The 18,132-nt window shown below is 34.7% G+C and overlaps 2 protein-coding genes across 2 annotated transcripts; one reads left to right on the top strand and one right to left on the bottom strand.

Annotated features, from left to right (window-relative positions):
* The first annotated feature begins 499 nt into the window (after nucleotides 1-499).
* On the top strand, nucleotides 500-8,885 carry LOC146162797 (2'-5'-oligoadenylate synthase 1-like). The gene is made up of 8 exons (XM_083385660.1): nucleotides 500-578; nucleotides 1,077-1,338; nucleotides 2,110-2,297; nucleotides 2,743-3,031; nucleotides 3,794-3,983; nucleotides 6,871-6,955; nucleotides 7,861-7,982; nucleotides 8,653-8,885. The coding sequence occupies exons 1-8, from the start codon at nucleotides 501-503 to the stop codon at nucleotides 8,795-8,797; spliced, it is 1,359 nt and encodes a 452-aa protein (XP_083241786.1). The 5' UTR covers nucleotide 500; the 3' UTR covers nucleotides 8,798-8,885.
* A 641-nt stretch (nucleotides 8,886-9,526) lies between these two features.
* LOC146162796 (ubiquitin-conjugating enzyme E2 S-like) lies at nucleotides 9,527-16,339 on the bottom strand. The gene is made up of 4 exons (XM_083386041.1): nucleotides 16,322-16,339; nucleotides 14,897-15,044; nucleotides 13,365-13,555; nucleotides 9,527-11,817 (listed from the first exon to the last, which is right to left on the bottom strand). Exons 1-4 carry the CDS (start codon nucleotides 16,328-16,330, stop codon nucleotides 11,539-11,541), a joined length of 627 nt encoding a protein of 208 aa, XP_083242167.1. The 5' UTR covers nucleotides 16,331-16,339; the 3' UTR covers nucleotides 9,527-11,538.
* Between the last annotated feature and the right edge of the window lie 1,793 nt (nucleotides 16,340-18,132).

Below are 18,132 nucleotides of genomic sequence, written 5' to 3'. Positions count from 1 at the left end.
TGCTGACCGCAGAGATAATGGCAGAACAGGCCATTTAGCATTAAACACTTGGGTGTGAGTTAGCGATGCTACGCACAGAATAATTCTCTCACATAAACAAATACATCATAAAACTTACAGTAAACACATAAGCTCTTAGTCGGTAATTATTCAATATTCATGCACTCTACCTGCTTCTAAAACGTTTTAGGTGCGCATAGTGTAAAAGAGTTTGTGTACCAGCACCAAGACATGTAAAAAGCGTACTGTGATCTTTTTTCTGTGAAGTATGAACGATAGCCTTCTACAATTTTCAAGTTTTACAAAATACAGACTTAAAAAAAAAGTTTTCATTCACTGATAGCAACAACAGAATACCGACAAGCAATACCGACCGATTGGCTCTGTAAGATTTATTTGTTGAAAAGGGTTTAATAAATTAAACTGTTTGTTTCTGGAATGCCAGAATGTATGACTGCACTCGCTGTGGCAAATTCTTTGGCAGTCATTCGGCTGTCAAAATGCACCTGAGGAGACGCCATTTCGGCAAATCGGTTTGTGACAAATGTGGAAAAGAAATCTTCAGAAATCAAATGACAGTAAGATATTTCTGCCGTTACTTGGTTTGTAACAAGGAAACAGAACGGTTATATTACAAACACCAATGGCAGTACTCTTAAACTAACTATTGTTCGTATTCTTTGTATATGGCTGTATTTGTCTAATTCTAAATAAAGGAATCAGGTGGCACTGTATAAAGACAAATTGTATTGAAATCTTGACAAGCTTTCGCACAACCGTGCTTCATCAGGTCAAAGTGTACTCTTTTAAGATTTCAATACAATTTGTTTTTATACAGTGCCACCTGATTCCTCTATTGTTCGTATGTTTCAGGTAGATGTATTTTATATCTTAGCGCAGTATTTTGCAACCTTTTTGGCTTGCGGCACCTTGCCAGTATAGTATTCCGTTGTTTATAACGAAAATGCTATACCTACTGCTAATAGCCTTTTCGCATATTAAAAGCTGAACTTAACTTTTTAGGAACTTTAAAACGTTAAATTGGTAAATTTTCCCAACATTATTCCGTGGTTTAGGCCCACGAGTCGCAGGAGCATCCCTTCACCGAGCACTTGCCAGCAATGTTCAGACCTCCACCGTCCAAAGCACAGCAGATCATGAGGCCGACAACAGTGGCAGAGGAGGCTAGCTTTTGGGAAGTGGCAGGTGCCAGGTTGCCACGCTTTGTGGCAAGTGGCACGTGGGTGTGCTGCCGCGTCTGCCACAAAACATTGGGAAGCGTGCACGGAAGGGAGCAACACGAGCGGGAATCACATCGATTCACGCCACAGATCAAGGGTAAGGCAACTAGCCAGGGCTGAGGAGTTGGAGTTAGACTCAGGACTAGACAGAGTCGGTTTGTTTTGCTGATGTCGGATTCCAGACTCAAGTAAGACTAACCGAGTCCCGAGCCGACGTGCGCATGCGCAATACCAAATTTTGAACTGACAAAGCCGCAAACTGTAAAAGGTGGAATAACATATGGTAGAATATTTTTCCACACCATGTATTGTAGGTAAGTTAGATTACACCCCTATTAGTGGGTTGCTGAATATCCACAAGAATGTGGAATATAGGCTGTTAACAGGAGTTATTTTTAACTTACTCAGCTGCAGCACTGCGACCTACAATTGTCCTTTTTTGCAAGTGTTTTTTGCGACTTTTTAGGCAGTTATTGGTTTACATTATCCCTAACCCTGCTAGATATATTGTTCGACTATAGCGCATTGTACACGTTACAATGGTAGCATTTAACGTTTCGCATACCCAGCTATTAATATCCTTTTTGTGGCCCTATAAGTATTGTGAGTGGCCACAGCCTGCTTAAAATGCAGCATACATTGCTACTGGATGACCTGAAAATCAACCTATTTAAATATGCTATGTCAGAAAAGGATTTTTTTTTTCTTTCTAATAGGTTCTTTAGCCCTATCGGTGTACCCAGTATTAATTGACCCCAGCTGAAATTTCCTGTGTTGGCCTTCTCCGAATGCTACATTGATATTAGGTGACTTGAAAATCAACATAATCAAATATTCTGCTTTAAACGGATTTCCTTATTTCTCGTAGGTTCGTTAGCTCTCAAACTCTCCCCCTGGAACTTTCTCGAGCACTTGTCGCCTAGCAACCTGGAATATTTCGTGCGTCATCAGCTGACGTCACAATACAGCGGAACTTACGAGTGCCACCAAGAGGTGAACGTGCTGGTGGATTTTCTGCTCGAAGATTTAGCGCTACGGGTTTCACATGTGGTTCGGGTCAGTATTATTGATATTAATATTCGCGTATTGAAAAGTCTAAAGCCCTATATTTTTCCATAAGTATTTGAATTTGTTTTATGTGCGGTTTAACTTAGTTTGATAAGGCCTTGTCTAAACTATTTGTTATTTGTTGACCATAGCATTTATACTGTTTTGTTTTCAAATGTTAAAAAAAACTTGCATTCCAGTTTTACTTCTTTGAAAACCTCCAAATTTTCTTTGAAAATGTCTGAAATTAACTAAATTTCAATAAAAAATGTCTAGAAATTTTACATTTTTTGTTGTTGATAAAATATGATAAAAAGACAACGATGATTGATGTTCCGACCCAAAAGGTAAAATACTTAAAAGTAATCAAAGACCTAAAAGTTTGGGAAGCACCGATATAAATAGAGTGTGCTTTGTTACATCCTGCATCAAAATCTCCCCGAATTTATTCCAGGGCGGCTCTTACGGGCGCGACACGTGTCTTGAAGGTCACAGCGACCTTGACCTCGCCATGTTCGTCGAGGGGTTTCCCCCGCTAGGAAACTCGATAAACACTCGCCTACCCAAACTTATCAGCGACCTCAAGCAACAGATCCAGGCCTCGCAGCTTTCGACGCGCGTCCTTATCAGTGACGTCACAATGCACTCGCTACGCTTCCAGTATAAGTGCCACAAGGACGAGCATATTCATCACGTCGATCTCATGCCTTGCCACGACTGGTTAGGAGAAGCCCCAACTCTGGGTTTGTGTTTTTTTAAATTCACATGTTGCTTTATTCATTTTCATTGGTTCCCAATTTAGATCAAAAATAAAAATAGAAAAACGCGCTCTACATGTTAACCGCATTTAAAAAAAAAAATAGGTCAATTTACTAGAATTTAAAGCAGAAATTAATTAGTTCCATTATGTAGGCTATTTTTTTATTTCCAAATAAAATAAATTTGTATTTGGGCCGTTATTTTCACCATTAAAAAGAAATTTAATTTAGCAAAAAGAGAATATAACTTTTACGACACCTGGAAAATTGCACTTGATTTAGTTTTCGTAAACGTCTAAAACACCTAAATAAACTTTGTTTACCATAGATTGAGAACCGTTAATTTAATCGAAAACACATCTTGTGTTTATTGATAAATTTTCCTTGGTTAATTTTTATGATACTCCAATAGAAAAGTTAAAGCAAATTGTTTGCGATAACATCTTTATAGTGTGGCTTTTGTAGCGTACAGTAAGTAATGGTTTTCCAACCTAAAACGTTAACAAAAACAGCACTGTACGCTTCTGTAAAATTACTTCTGTATGACGTCACGATTTGACGTATTTTTGTGACGTCACCATTTGACGTAAATTTGCGACGTCACGTTTTGACGTAATTTTGTGACGTCACGTTTTGACGTAATTTTGCGACGTCACGATTTGACGTAATTTTGTGACGTCACGATTTGACGTAATTGTGCGACGTCACGTTTTGACGTAACTTAACTTAAGGCATTATTTACCGCAGCCGACAAGCACGAAATATACGAGATGATCGGCAACTGTAAGAACAGTCTTGAGATCCAACTCCTCAACGCCAGCCTTCTTCAACTGCAAGTAGATTTTGTGCGCAGCAAACCTTCGAACGTGCGAAAGCTAATTCGGCTCGTAAAGGAATGGAAAAGAACGGCTTTTGGGCAAGCGGAGAAGATAAATAGGTTTGAATATTTCTTAACAGAACTCAATTTTGGTAAATCAGTATAGTAGCCTATGCAACACGAGTGTTGTAAACAAGTCATATAAGTCAAGTCCCAGTCCAAGTCACCAGTTGCAAAAGTCAAGTTTCAGTCAAGTCATTGTATGAGCAAATCAACTTCAAGTCATGTCATTGAAATCAAAGTAAACTGATTACTATTAAAATTGGTAAACTCGTCCGATCATATATACTGAGCATTATACTGAGCTGAACGTGCAAAACTTGAGATAACGTTTAATAAAAACTCGCTATTCAATTGAAAGATATTTGACAATTTGAACAAATTGACTGGACACTGATTTATTAACGGTTTAATCGGAACACTAGTGTTACCTAAAAGGAACACCGGTTAAAAATTAGTGGCCCAGATATCGCCATAAGAAAAACTGACGAGTAATAAATTGTTGTTGTTTTGTTATTTTTAAGCATTATTAAAAGTTCATAACCAAAGCAAACCAAAAAACATAAATATCGACAAAACAAGATATATATCTGTCCTGAAAATAAGGCAAAAAGGGTACAGGGCAAAGCTTACAAATCGTTTTGGTCTAGTTGACGTCTAATTTTATTTTAAATCTCAGGTTAATATTCAAAAAAGAGGGCGCTGGTCTAGAATCCTATCACAAACATACATTATTTCGGTTAGGGTACGGGTTAGCGTTTGTGTTCATAGTGGTAATCCAACCTGCGGCATACCCTTCTAGTAATACAATAGCGCTGTATATGATTGAAAAATTCGCTTAGTTTGCCCGTCGGGGATGTAGCTCAAATGGTAGAGCGCTCGCTTAGCATGTGAGAGGTACCGGGATCGACGCCCGGCATCTCCAAACTTTTAGTTTTTTTTATAATTTTTCCAAACTTAATTTGATACGAAGCGCTCATATTGTGCCAAGTTTTCAAGAAATTTAATAAAATTGTGCTTTTATTGGTCATTTTATAACAAAATTATAAAAAACAGATTAGATTGCTTCATGTTTGTTAAATTATTGGTCAATGTACTACAGTACCAAATAAATGGTTGTAATTGTAACGCAAGTCCATTTTTCAGTTTATTTTAACAATGCGTAAATGCAAAAATTTATCCATACTATTTTTTAACTTTAAAGTACATTTGAGTGTTCAAATGTTTCTCGCCCTAAGGCGCCGTGGAAATTGAAATAAATTGAATTATTTGTGTAAATGGGTCTTCTTTAATAAGGGTTTGTCCTTTTTTCTCAGTAAATGGTCCTCCGAGGACGTTAAAAATGCCCAAATGTCCTCTTTTTCGCATTTTGAGGTTGTTGTTTATGCTTTCAACAAGACGTTTAGGCGAGACGTTGGCTTTGTTTCCAAAAAAATACTGTAGCCATAAAACGTGCTGAATTGTTGGTTTAAAAAGGTTTTCCAACAATGTTTGTTGAACAGTTAGAAATCGCACAATTTTACTTTATAACGCAAATGTTGAACGAATTTTTTTATGCAGCCACAATGCTGCAAAGAAAGAGACAGCCTATTAGTTGGATAAGTTTCGAGTTAAAAATGATCATTCCCTATTGGCAAAACTTAAGGGACCGCAAACTATTCACGGGATGTATCTGAAAAATAAATTTGATTTGTTGTTTTTGTGTCTGTTTTTTTTTGCATTGCTTTTTTGTAACTTTTTCCTACAACTCACAAGGAAATGTAAAACATCATCAGACTCAAACGTAACAATTCTACTTTCGTTTTAATTGCCGGCAAAAAATGTCCTCTTTTTGGGTGCTGAAAATATGGAGCCCTACAATATGTGATTTTTTGTCTTCTAAATTATTTGATCATTATTTAACCAGACAAACGCAATTTTTAGCGCTGGCCTTTTTGGTATAGAGTAGGCTACACTATTTTTCAATTGCATAAGAATCCCATGGGTTTTTCCTTAAAGAGTCATTGTAATAAAATACTTAAAAGGCACATGTTTTAAAATTGAAATTTTTAGTGGAAACGTTTTACGGCCTGGCATGAACTTGCTAAGTTTGGTTTGGCCGACTTCTATTCTAAAACTGAAATACGCGTATATCAGGGTTAACAAAGAAATGTCTAGCGGTGCTTGGATGTTAATTGAGTTTCAAGGTGCTAATTGCTACATGTTATTGTATAGATAGAGAATAACTGTTGTCGAGTCAATATTGATTACCGCCATTTTGTGACAACTGCAATTTTTATGGTTTAAGTTTGTTTTTGGCCGTCGTTAGCGTTAATAATTTTGTTCTACCATAAAGAAGTTTAATTACCACTAGTTGTTTATCTATAAATTTACCTTTCAAGGTAATAAATGGTGTCGCACATAATCGTTAAAATCCTATTTATTTTTTTTCGTGCATTCAGTGTATCTTGCTTAGACTATGTTGCACTTAATTTGGCCGAAATTGATACATTAACATTTTAAAGTCACATCGCAATATTAATGTTATTAGATTTGCAATTTTTATTTAATGCCATGTAGTCTATCGCCAAGTGAATGGATAAGAAATACGAATAAAGTTAAGCGAGAGGGCTTACGTTAAAATACGATCACCGTGGTTCTCCATTTTATTTGTGTGATTTTCCTAGTATCGGGCTATCGTGCCGACTATCACTTGCCATCGTGTATCGGCTCCGACCCGATATTATTATCGAACATCGATACTAATGCCACTCAAAGCATAAATGCCTTTCCTGTTCAAAATTCAAGTTAAAATCCTTGTTGATTTATCCGTCTCTGCGCTTTATGTCTCAGTAGGGCGCAGAAACTTATAAATTAACAAGGATTTCAACTTAAATATTTTTTCGGCTCCGACACGATATTATCGATCATCCCTAGTGCTAAAAGGGTTTTATTTTTTTTGGTTCAGATTTAAAAGGTCGCCAAACTCATACACAATGGAGTTGATAACGATTCATGCCTGGGAGTGTCATGGCAGCCCGGTTAAATTCAAGGTAAGTTTTGAAATTTACAGAACTGCTTAAACATATAGTGGTGCGAGAATATTAGCTTGGTAAAAAGGGTTAGGCTAAATATATTTGCTTGTGGTAATAAAATAACTCTGATTCAGCCATAGGCCTATTAATTTTGTTTTAACGCGGTCTCCTGGTCAATTTATTTTAGTTCGCGTGGGCCTGGGCCCGCATTAAATATTTAGATATGACGTTGTAAATTGACGTCATAAAACAAGCAGGGGTCCCGACCTAGAACTCTGTTTTCAGTCTAATAAACGTGAAAATAAAATAAAGTATATAAATAGGCTACATTTATCCAATGAAACATGAACACACATATGTGGGTTTACAACTGAAATCTAGCCCTTCTGAAGCTGCTTTTGACCAACGATTACGGCTTACATATCATAGTACACTGAAAACCATTGCAGACTCTTCACGGATTCTGTCGATCTATGATGCAAGCAGGGCAGACTAAAAAAACAACTAGCCTGCAGTGAGGTTCGAACTCACGACCTCCGGTCAAGCCGGGACCGTCGCTCTCTTGCATCATTGATCGACAGATTCGGTGAAGAGTCTGCAATGGCTTTCGGTGTAGGCTACATTTAAGGAGAATTATGGCGCTACTATTTTATATCAAACCAATTTGTCACGTTACATTTTTTTTCATGTTATTTTTCACGTTACACACTAAAATTCCTATTAAGTCTTCATGACCCCTCTAAAACTATAACACGTACCCCCAAGGGGCTAATAGATTCCAGTTTTTTTTTATCTTATCGTTAGCCTGATATTTTGTTTATATATTTTGAACTCTATATTCGCGGTAAATCATTGGTAAACAGTGGTTTTATAATTGTTTTGATCACCGCACTTATTTTCGACTTCACGACATTTTGTTTCAGCTACGCACTGGTCTTGCATCTGTGCTGAAAATACTGGTCGACTATGAAAACCTGTGCGCATATTGGGCTGGGAACTATACGGAAAATTGCCATTTCTTGCAGAGAACGCTGAAAGGCCCATTGTGAGTAATATAAAGCAGCTAACTTTAGATATGTATGCAAATTTTACATGCATAAAATTTTCAAATCCAACTTCTAGATGGGCTGTATGTTAACGATCAAATGCAACCACACAGAATACATTTTTAACAAATCTTAAGGTATATTTTGTGGAATAAACAAGTGTTGTTATGAAAGTCACTGTTTTTAATGATTTGACTTAACTGAGGTCTTTCGGTGAAGTGACTTGACTCGGACTTTAGTCATTTAGCTGTTTTCATTAAATGATCTTTGATACAACTTTGATAGTTTAAATTTGTGATTTGTCACAGTTTGTTCGCCATAGGTTACGTTTTTTCTGTTGTTTGCTAATTAAAATATCATCCAGAATCGGAGAAGATAAATTTTAAATATTTCACATTAAATTTTGATGTAAATGACTTAATTTGTTCTCACTATGAAAATTGGACTCCGACTTGACTTGAGTTTTTTTGCTTGAATGTGGGAATTAAAGTCATTTCAAAATGACTTAATTAAAGCACTTGGATCTCTTCCGCTGGCTAAAATCAATTTTAATTGTTGTTTAATTTAGTGGATTTCGGCTGTTCGAGATATTCAGAAACAGTTAGCAGGCATTCGACTACATACTCACTTGTTTGAAAAAAATGTTTTTACCTTTATTTAACCTCACAGGCCCGTTGTGGTGGACCCGGCAAATCCACTCAACAACGTTTGTGAGAGCAGCAACACATGGGATGAACTGGCTTACGTCGCCAGCAGAAGTTTGATGAAACCGCTCTTCAAAGGACTCAACCTCAACACACAGTCCTGGGTCTGAAACCATCTTTACACGATATTAAATGCACTTCTGACTATTCGTTTTTTACCATGCGTTTGTAAATTGAATTGTAGTAAATTAACGCCATTAAGTTGGGACTAAAGAAGCGCTGTAAAGATGTATATTTTGTTCTTTTATTAATTGTTATTGTAAATATACATAAAAAGCATCGCCGAAAAGTTCTGATTTTTAGGACATCGCGGGAACTAATGGGCCACCGCAGCGAAATCGAACTTTAAAATTGTGTTCGGCTAAATCATTTTTTTTAACTTTAAGCTAGAGAAAGATTGCTTTAATGGTAATTTGAACAATTGTAATTTTATTTATTAAGCTTTGCTTTTGACTTCTTAATTAGCCGATAAAGCAAAATTATCGTACGAACTACCGATAAATGTTTATGGTATTACAATATATCCCATTAATCTATAATGGCAACTAAAAAATCACACCAAAAAGTTATAACGGCGATAAAGCAAGATGTATTGCAATAAAAGATCGAATTGTGCAGATAATATGAAACGCACATCAATGCGCGAAGTGTAAAGTCAAGCACAAAAGGTTCGTCAAAGTGCTGAGAAAAAATTATTTTACGAGACGCGTTTCACACTTAATAGTGGCCAGATACTGTTATGTTTGTTGTACAATAAAACCTATGCATTTAAGAAAGCGTAAATTCATTAGGATTTTCATAAAATTACTATCTAACACAGAATTTCAAAATAATGTGACGTCAATTTATGACGTGATTTACTAAAATTTATTACCTTCCGTGGTCCACGCAAAGCAAAACAAAATTGTAGGGGTCCGCGGTGAAAAAAGCTTAAGAACCCCTGGGTTAAACTAGTGTTTGATTATTATTCAAACAATGTTTGAATATTTTATACGCCATTTTAAACAGGAAATTATCTTAAATTGACTGCGGTAAAGGTGACTATTAAATACATACGAAGGCAGATATTTTGAGGCAATATACAGTAGGAGCAGTGCTCAAATTTAAGTAAAGTTTAACGAAAACCTATTTTGTGATAGAGTTTAAAAGGCAAACTGTGACAGAATGCTTACCATACAAAGGCGATTGAAAAATGCAAGTTTTTTTTCAAAAATTGGTTCGACGAGTTGATATTTTAGGTTAAATTTAAATAAACTGGGATTTCAATTAGTTAAATATGAATTTTAAAGCTTGTGTTTTTATCTGCGTTTTGCGAAACTTTTCAAAGCTAATAATGTCACAGGATCGAAGATTGACCACAAGGTTAAAAGATCTAAGTAACCTTATTCTTTAGATTTAAACGTAAAAAGAAGTTGTTTGATTAATTTGCAAGCTGTGCTTCAACTTCGATCGTTAACCGGGGTTTAGGTCCAGCGCACAATCGTCCAGTACCGTGCATCGATTGTTTAATGGCCACGCCTTAAGGATTTGTTGTTTTAAGCCAACGAAACTTGCATTATGTAATTATAAAGTCCTACAATGGATACCAAAGCCCATACAAAAGTAGGTTGCTTTTTACAAACATTTTGAAAATCCAACTAAACAACCATCAGCCATTATATAAAGGTTTATCCTAACTTTTTTTATCTGAAAATATACCGCTTGTACTTTTGTATGGGCTTGTTAATCATACGTCCAACTACAATCTCCCATCATTTACTCTTTAATGAAAAAGAGTTCTCTAAACAAACTTTGCGTTGGCAATAGTTGGTGGATTGTGTGGTTGTGGTTAAGAATAGTAAAAAAGTTACCATTTCCTGTAAGAATATCTCAAACTTTCATAAACCGAATGTGTATCAATATACAATGTTTTTATCAAGTTTGTCTGACCCCTTTCAGCGTATTATCATTATTACACAATGGAGGTATCGCATTTGCTTGCAGTGTCGCTTATAATGGCCTAGAGCAGTGGTTCTCAACCGGTGGTCCGCAAAAAGTTTTTAGGGGGTCCACAAAAACTTGGTAACATGCTTAATCGCAATCTTGGTAAATGATAAAATCACAGTGTAACATGTTGCAAATCGCATCGAGTGTGACAGAGCACTTCCATTGTGATGTAACACAATAGATTGTAAAATAGAAGGCAGAGGAATTACAACAGTTCATATGTACTGGATTTGGATTTATGCTATCATTCTCAAAGATAACGTCTAGCATTGTCAAAAACACTACCACGCATTTTAAGACTTGCTTCGGCGAGGCAGCAGCAGAAATCACTTAAACGTGTCACAAAGTAACTTGGTGTTGTGTGTTACTTTACTCACCACAAGGTGCACTAGACAGACATACTAATTTACTAAAATGAACTAAACGCAGATATTACACCAGAAATATGTTAGGGGTCCGCGGCCATTTGAAAGCATCAAAAAGAGGTCACCGGTACAAAAAGGTTGAGAACCACTGGCCTAGAGACATTTCAACGCGAAATATAGACATTTTCAACGCGAAAAATAAGTGTGACACTAACTTGACCAAATGTTTAGTTTGTTATTATAATTAAGAATGTCAGATACGTGTTTTTTATGGAAAAAATAATATTACTAACTGAAAATCAAAATGCAACGTCGTAGCGCTGCTGCATAAAACCCCAATCGGAAGTTGAAATTTTAAAGATTTAAAAAAGAAAAACTTCTATTATCGGAAATCCCTAGTTAATAAAATCTTGAGCGCCGCGCCGACCAGCCGAAACTTTTCAACAGAAAAGTCGATATTTTGCTCAGCTTAAAAGAAACTCGCTTAAAAGCCCTTTTTCTTACAATCGTTTTAAGGCTCTCTTTTTCTCTTTTTTCTTTTTTTCGAGCAGCTTCTCTTTCTTGAGTGCGGGCCCGCCGCCGTCCAAATGTCGCAGCATACCGCTGGTTGAGGGCCTGGCCTCCTCGGCCTTATGGGCCTGGGTGGGGGGAAAGGCGTGTACCTCGGTCATTAGCTTGGCCCTGGCCTCATAGTCTTCGTAATGCTCCAGCAAAAGTCTCCCAGCCTCTTCGTTAAGTGCTGACTCAGGGTTTGGATGGATGAGTAAGCACTTTATCGTCTAGAAAGGGATAAATTCAGGTTAATTTTTGTTAAATGTTAAAAATTGACTTCTACATAATGTATCATCTGATACCAGTAAGCACTTAATCGCCTGTAAAAGGATATTGAAGTTGTTAAAAATTGTAAGATCGCTTAAAATGAACCTTTTACATAGCGAACAAATGTGATTTTATTGTCTGGAAAAAATTATCGTAGACTAAATTTAGAGATGGACCGATATCATTTTTTAGACCGATACCGATTTTTTATATATACCTGGGATATGGTAATAAATAAATGAATAAAAATTAAAATCCAAATAGCATTTCAGGTTAACTAGCTTTCCTTTATTTATTTAACCCTTATTTTGCATACTAACATTGCATGAACGAATTTTTTATGGCAAAAAACACGAATTTTTGTTTTTCAGTAAAAGCTATACAATATTTTTATACTAAAATATCGGCTCAAATTGACCGATACTGATATATCCGTAGATATCGGTAAACCAATATATCCGTCAATCTCTGGTTAAAATTGCAAGATTGCTTAAATTGATCTTTACATAATAGACACATGTGATTTTATCAGCTAGAACGGGATATTAAAGTTGGTAAGAATCGTAAGATCGTTTAAAATTGACCTTTACATAACGCAAACAACTGATTAAATTTCTTAATGATGACCTAAAAAATATAATTAATAATGTGAGCACTTAGCACTTACATGGAATAAATTTTTCTAGTTTTAAGTGGTTTGAAAACCCATTTAAACATAAATATAACACACTTTGGGCTGTAGATAATTTAATTAAATACATGATTCGATGAAATACATGGAGTTTATTAAGTTAAAGTTAGAGCTCATTCAGATGTTTTAAAGCATATTCCGACAGGTTTTGGTCGCACTTATCACAGCCTGTCTATTATTGTTCCGACTATGGTATTATAGATATAATTCCTCTTCTAATATTGATGATTTACAGGTCTTATTGTGTTGTCCTAAAACAGGCACATTCAAAACGTTTTAGACTAGATTTTGTAAGTATGAAAAAATTGTCTTTGGTTTAAAGCAGTGCTTTTAAACCTTTTTGCTGGAGTGAAACATTCCACTGGCTCGAGGAACCCCAGTGCAATAATTCCACTGGCTCAAGGAACCCCAGTGAAATAAACACACCTCAATTAAGTAAAGAATTTAGAAATTGCGGAACCCCTGGTCTGTACTAGAGGAACCCTTAGGTTCCGCGGAACCCTGGTTGAAAACCACTGGTTAAAGTATTATTAAAATTAGCTTTGATAAGCATCTGAAAAACATTTTCGTTATTAAATAATCCCCAATCGTATTTTAAGATCGCTGAAGAAAATTGCTGCAGACTGGTAGAATTAAACTGGTTGGATTAAGTGGCAGTTATGTTAAATGTGGTCCCTAAGAAAAAATATTTAGAAAAAAAACATTTTTCTTAAAACTAGTTCAAAAGGCTACAATTCGACAAAAGCATTTGCCTTTATTTTTAATATAAAAAAAACATATTAACAACAAATAACTGTAAATGGTTAACTAACTCACCAACAGAACATTTCTAATCCCCATTTTCGAGTTCCAATCTTGCTTGAGAGTGTTCACACAAATTTCGCCGTTCGCGCTTACATTGGGGTGGAAAATTTTGGTGAGGAAATAACCCTTTGGGGGCGAAGAGGGGAATTCTTTTGTGAGACAAATCTTCATCTTAAACACTCCACCAGCAAAAGGAGTGCCCTCTGTTATTATAAAAGTATTTTTATTACAAACAAATTGTCTTTTTTTTTCATTTTCAACTAAGTCAATATAGTCATTGAGTTATTCGTAACGTTCAAAATGCTACCTATTGCTATATGGGCTTTGATATTTTTACTACGTCTTTTTACACCATATATTGACACCATGTGTTACAAATAGATTTACTAAGTTCTCAATAAACAAGAGTGACTTAACAAAAATATTTATATTTTAAACAAGTTCTTTGATTCAGGCTTAAAATAATAGTAGTTTCATGACATCTCTAATTTGATGCAAATCATTTACTGTAAGTCATCTAACCTAATGTTTTAACTCATAGGGTCTTAGTGACCCAGCCTAAACCAATTAACTCGATGCCTCCATGGAAAATATTTTTGAAAAGTATTATGTGATAAAATGTCACGGTTTGAGGACAAATATTCAAGTATAGCCTTGTTAATATAACAATTTGTAAATATGGTCGAAAACTCTACATTAAGCAAATAAGGACATAAATATTAGTGTTTTATTCTTATTTGCTTAATGTATTAATATACATTATATATATATATATTGTTTTACAGAGAAAAATATATATTGTTTTGGCTCTATTATACCAAATATATTGTATCCTATCTGTTAAAATGTGTCAGTTCTTTTAGATGTCAGTTTGCTGTTAATTGTTGATTAAACAATGTAAACAAATATCTCTTTATACTATGTCACAAATGTTTGTTTACATTCAAATATATAAACAATGGTTTAAGGATTAGACTATTTGTATTGTGTATTTGCAGTCCAGAGCAAAATTGAAAAATCATTTTGAAAACGAATAAAAATGAGTGACAAACAATAACTGTTTCATCGTTTACAACAAATTAAAAATCACTTTTAAGATTTTATTTATTATTTTACTTTGTAGTAACTAGTAAGTTATACTTATATTTTCCAAATTATTACTTTGCGTCATTCAAACAACTTAAAAAAGACAAATTAAAATTCGAACATTTAAAGTTTTTATATTCCTATTTTTACAGTTTGTTAGGAACACTAAACATGGATCTGTTCATAATCTTCAGTAGAAAGAGAGTGGCCGAAATAATATCTTAGCCTCAATTACCGCACTGACGATGGCAAAAGCACTTGCCGAAACGTTTGCTAATAAAAGAATGAATCTTTTATCTATTATTTGGGCCACTCTCTTTCTACTGAAGTTTACAGTTTCTGTTTGACACAACAGAAATACACACATAGAAAACCTAAACGTCTAGAAATAGAAAAAAATGATTGACACAATGACGCTATTAACTATGCTGTGTTTTTCTCACAAGTTATAAACTTACGCGGTCCATCCATGGTTGCGTGGATTTCTGAGACATCAGTCTCGTTCATTGTGATTTGAATTCCCTCCACTGGGTCATTTTTGATCGATGCAAACTCTTTGTAAACTTGCCGAACTATGTGGGGTGACAAATTCTCCTGATTGCCGTGCTAAATACAAAAATATTTAAGGTAAACATTGGGGTCAGTCTATCGGTTTCAGATAATATGAATGGATATTTTGCACATATCAATAAATAGGTAAATATATTTCTATAAATTATATAGCTTCTCCTAAAAAAACAAACCAACTTATAAATTTTTAATTTCCTTTCTTTAACCTTTTTGCTTCAACAAATTTGTGCTTTTATTTTCGAGTTTAGTTTACTAGCATCATCATGCAAAGTTAATTGGCATGATAAGAGTTGTATTATTAAAAAGATATATAATTAAAACAAATGTTTTTTGCCTTTTTGTTTATTATTACTATATCAGGGATATAATAAAAATATCAGTATTGGTATCGGTTGTCAAAAACTGAAAAAAAATGTAAATAGGTGAGCATGGCATACAAGTGTAATTTATTCAATAAAATATCCTAATTAGGCATTTTCCTAAAAAGAAAACAAAGCCTTGCGACCATAAGTGCTGAACGTGGATGCACAGAGCGTTTTTAGATGCCCTGGAATTCTCGTAGGGCGTCAAAACCTCCTAAAATTCGAAGTTATCAATAAATGTGAAAAATAAATTAAAAGTAAATGGATTTTTTTATGAAATTAACAGTACGTTTTGCCTATTTCGAAGAAAAAAATTTTAACCTAATGGCTCAATAAGAAAATTATACACAAGGCAATATGGTTTGCTTCAGTGATAACATGCAACAGCACAAAAGCTGTGGTCTAAATGCTCACATTTTTTATGTAATCAGTAATCTATTTTGGACTGATTAAAAATGAACGCTCGGGCATTTTGAAAGTTCAGCGCCTATGCTTGTCACATATTAAATTGCTTGGTAACTTAGATAGCCTAAAAAACAACCGTTTAAGGCAATTTTTAAAAGTACTAAAATCTGCAAAAAGGTAGTTCATTACACAAGTTTTTTCGGCGCTCTTTCACTATTGTACGTAAAAATTAATAAAACATTTTTTTTCTTTAAATGCCGCTTACCACAACGCATATTGTTTGGGTTAGGGTGTGGGTTAGCGTTTGGTTGAGGCTATTATTAATAATAAACATAATATTACTTGACCCACCCTCAACCAAATGCTAACCCGCTCCCTAACCCAAACAATATGCGTTGTGGTAAGCGGTATTATTATTTTTTTTTTTGCATAACTTTTCACGTACAATAGTGAAAGAGCACCGTTTTTTCATACTTATTAGACGGAGAATTTAAAGAAATTTCAAACTAAATAAATTATTGAAAAACATCATGTTCGTACACTTACCATGGACATTGTAGATTGTTTTTTTTTAGTGAAACTTAGTTCTTGATAAACATGCCCTAATACCTGATATATAAAAACACAATTTATATATAGTTAGGAAAATTTGTTCTTCTTTATTTTATTTAATAAAAAAACTAAAACATTTCTTTGAAAATTTAAAGAGAGACTTAAAAATATACAAACTTATTTGATATTGAGATACTTCCAAATTGCAAACTACGGATATTGCGAGGGAGGGATATTTACTCAGCTTAAAATTGCACAGCTTTTATAAATTGCAGCTAAAATTTGTGTAAATGTAAATTAATTACTTATGAAAACCCTAAACTAGGGTTCCTCTTTATCCCGGATTTTTTCACTCCTGGGTAACGGGATTGAAAAATGAAAATTCCCGATCCCGGGATTCCCAATGAAAAAATTATACCTAAAATTACGTCATTATGACGCTTAAAATTATTTTTTATTGGCTCCAAAGATTTTATTAAGCTCATTTATGTTCTGCAGTCTTAGTTCTGCAATCTTACAAGGCCTTCTCCTATTAAAGTCAGCACCCTTATTTGTTTTTATTTGAAAAAGCAATATATAAAAAAATATGCACTGTAATAAAACGAATGTTCGTAAAACTGACACTTTTACCTTATTAATAAAAAACACTCAAATCTTTACATAGTCCAAAACTCGGGCGGCTGTTTTCAACATTAGTCGCTAGTTATACGCGTAATATAAATTTAAAACATTCTTCTCAAAGGTTTAAAATGTGCCCATATGTGGTCTATGCCTTTCTACTTTGCGTCAGCAGCGTAATTTCGTGTCCAGTAATGATTAATTTGCGATGATATCGCCCTACTTACCTTGAATAAAATCTAGGTGACAGACTTTCTCAGATATCGATAGCCATTGCTTACTAGAGCGTAACGGAAAACATTTTGAACCTTCCACACCTGACTGAACATTGGCAACCACAAATTTGAAAAATAATTTGGAAAAAAATGTAAAATCGCATGTAATATATATTATTAACAAATTGACAACTGTTAAACTTATACTTTCTACAAATATGTCGAAGTGTAACAAGATGTTGCCTCCTTAAAACACTTGTACACATGCTTATCCATTTTTTTTAATACCGGTTAAGTTCAGGTTTCGGTTCCGGTAAACGTAAAAGTTCCAATTCAGTTCCGTTTCGACCAGCTTTGCTATATATTGAAAGACTGGGGGCAAAATAAATTTTGAAAAAAATAAAAACGAAAAAAAACACTTTTTTGCTAAACATTTTGCTATTATTATATATAGCGACGTCATGCTGGAGTGAAACGTTTTTTTACCGGTTCAGAGGTTCCAGTAATTACCAAATATTCGGTTCAGTCCCGCTTTGTCTCCTTATTTTTTTAAACAGTTTAATTAGGTTTGGTTACGATTCGAGGGGAATTTGTGGAAAACGGTTCATAGAACTCTAACACTGGTTCGGTTCGACTCCCTACATTTAGGTAGAAAGGGTTATTAGCCTACAGAACGGCGTTTTTCGCCAATTTTGGCTCATATCGCTAAACAATTACTAGAGTGCTTTATATATATATATATATGTGTATATATATGTGTATATATATATATATAGCTGTTCAAGTCTTAAGAAACGGTTCATGGCGCGTGGAAACGATATTCCCCAACTAATGAAAGACGCACTAAACTGTTATTTTTAAATAGGCCGTCAAGTCATTTATATATCATAAATTTTATGTGCTGATGATATCAAACTGGCAACTGGGCAAACATTTTGCAACCTTTTCCACGTCGGGGATGTAGCTCAAATG

Source organism: Ascidiella aspersa, chromosome 3 (assembly GCF_963924565.1).
Source record: "Ascidiella aspersa chromosome 3, kaAscAspe10.2, whole genome shotgun sequence".
In the NCBI taxonomy this organism is placed as follows: Eukaryota; Metazoa; Chordata; class Ascidiacea; order Phlebobranchia; family Ascidiidae; genus Ascidiella; species Ascidiella aspersa.
Note: the sequence above shows the minus strand (reverse complement) of the source record. Positions and strands in the feature narration are given on the sequence as shown.

Bases quoted from the DNA above. Each gene is read 5' to 3' on its own strand.
- LOC146162796 (XM_083386041.1), bottom strand. The intron at 13,556-14,896 runs GTAAGTTTATAA...TTATAATAACAG, and splicing joins CGCAACCATGGATGGACCGC to AGGGCACTCCTTTTGCTGGT. The intron at 11,818-13,364 runs GTGAGTTAGTTA...ATCCCTTTCTAG, and splicing joins GGATTAGAAATGTTCTGTTG to ACGATAAAGTGCTTACTCAT.
- LOC146162797 (XM_083385660.1), top strand. From the start codon at position 501: ATGCACCTGAGGAGACGCCATTTCGGCAAATCGGTTTGTGACAAATGT. The intron at 1,339-2,109 runs GTAAGGCAACTA...TATTTCTCGTAG, and splicing joins ATTCACGCCACAGATCAAGG to GTTCGTTAGCTCTCAAACTC. The intron at 3,984-6,870 runs GTTTGAATATTT...TTTTTGGTTCAG, and splicing joins CAAGCGGAGAAGATAAATAG to ATTTAAAAGGTCGCCAAACT.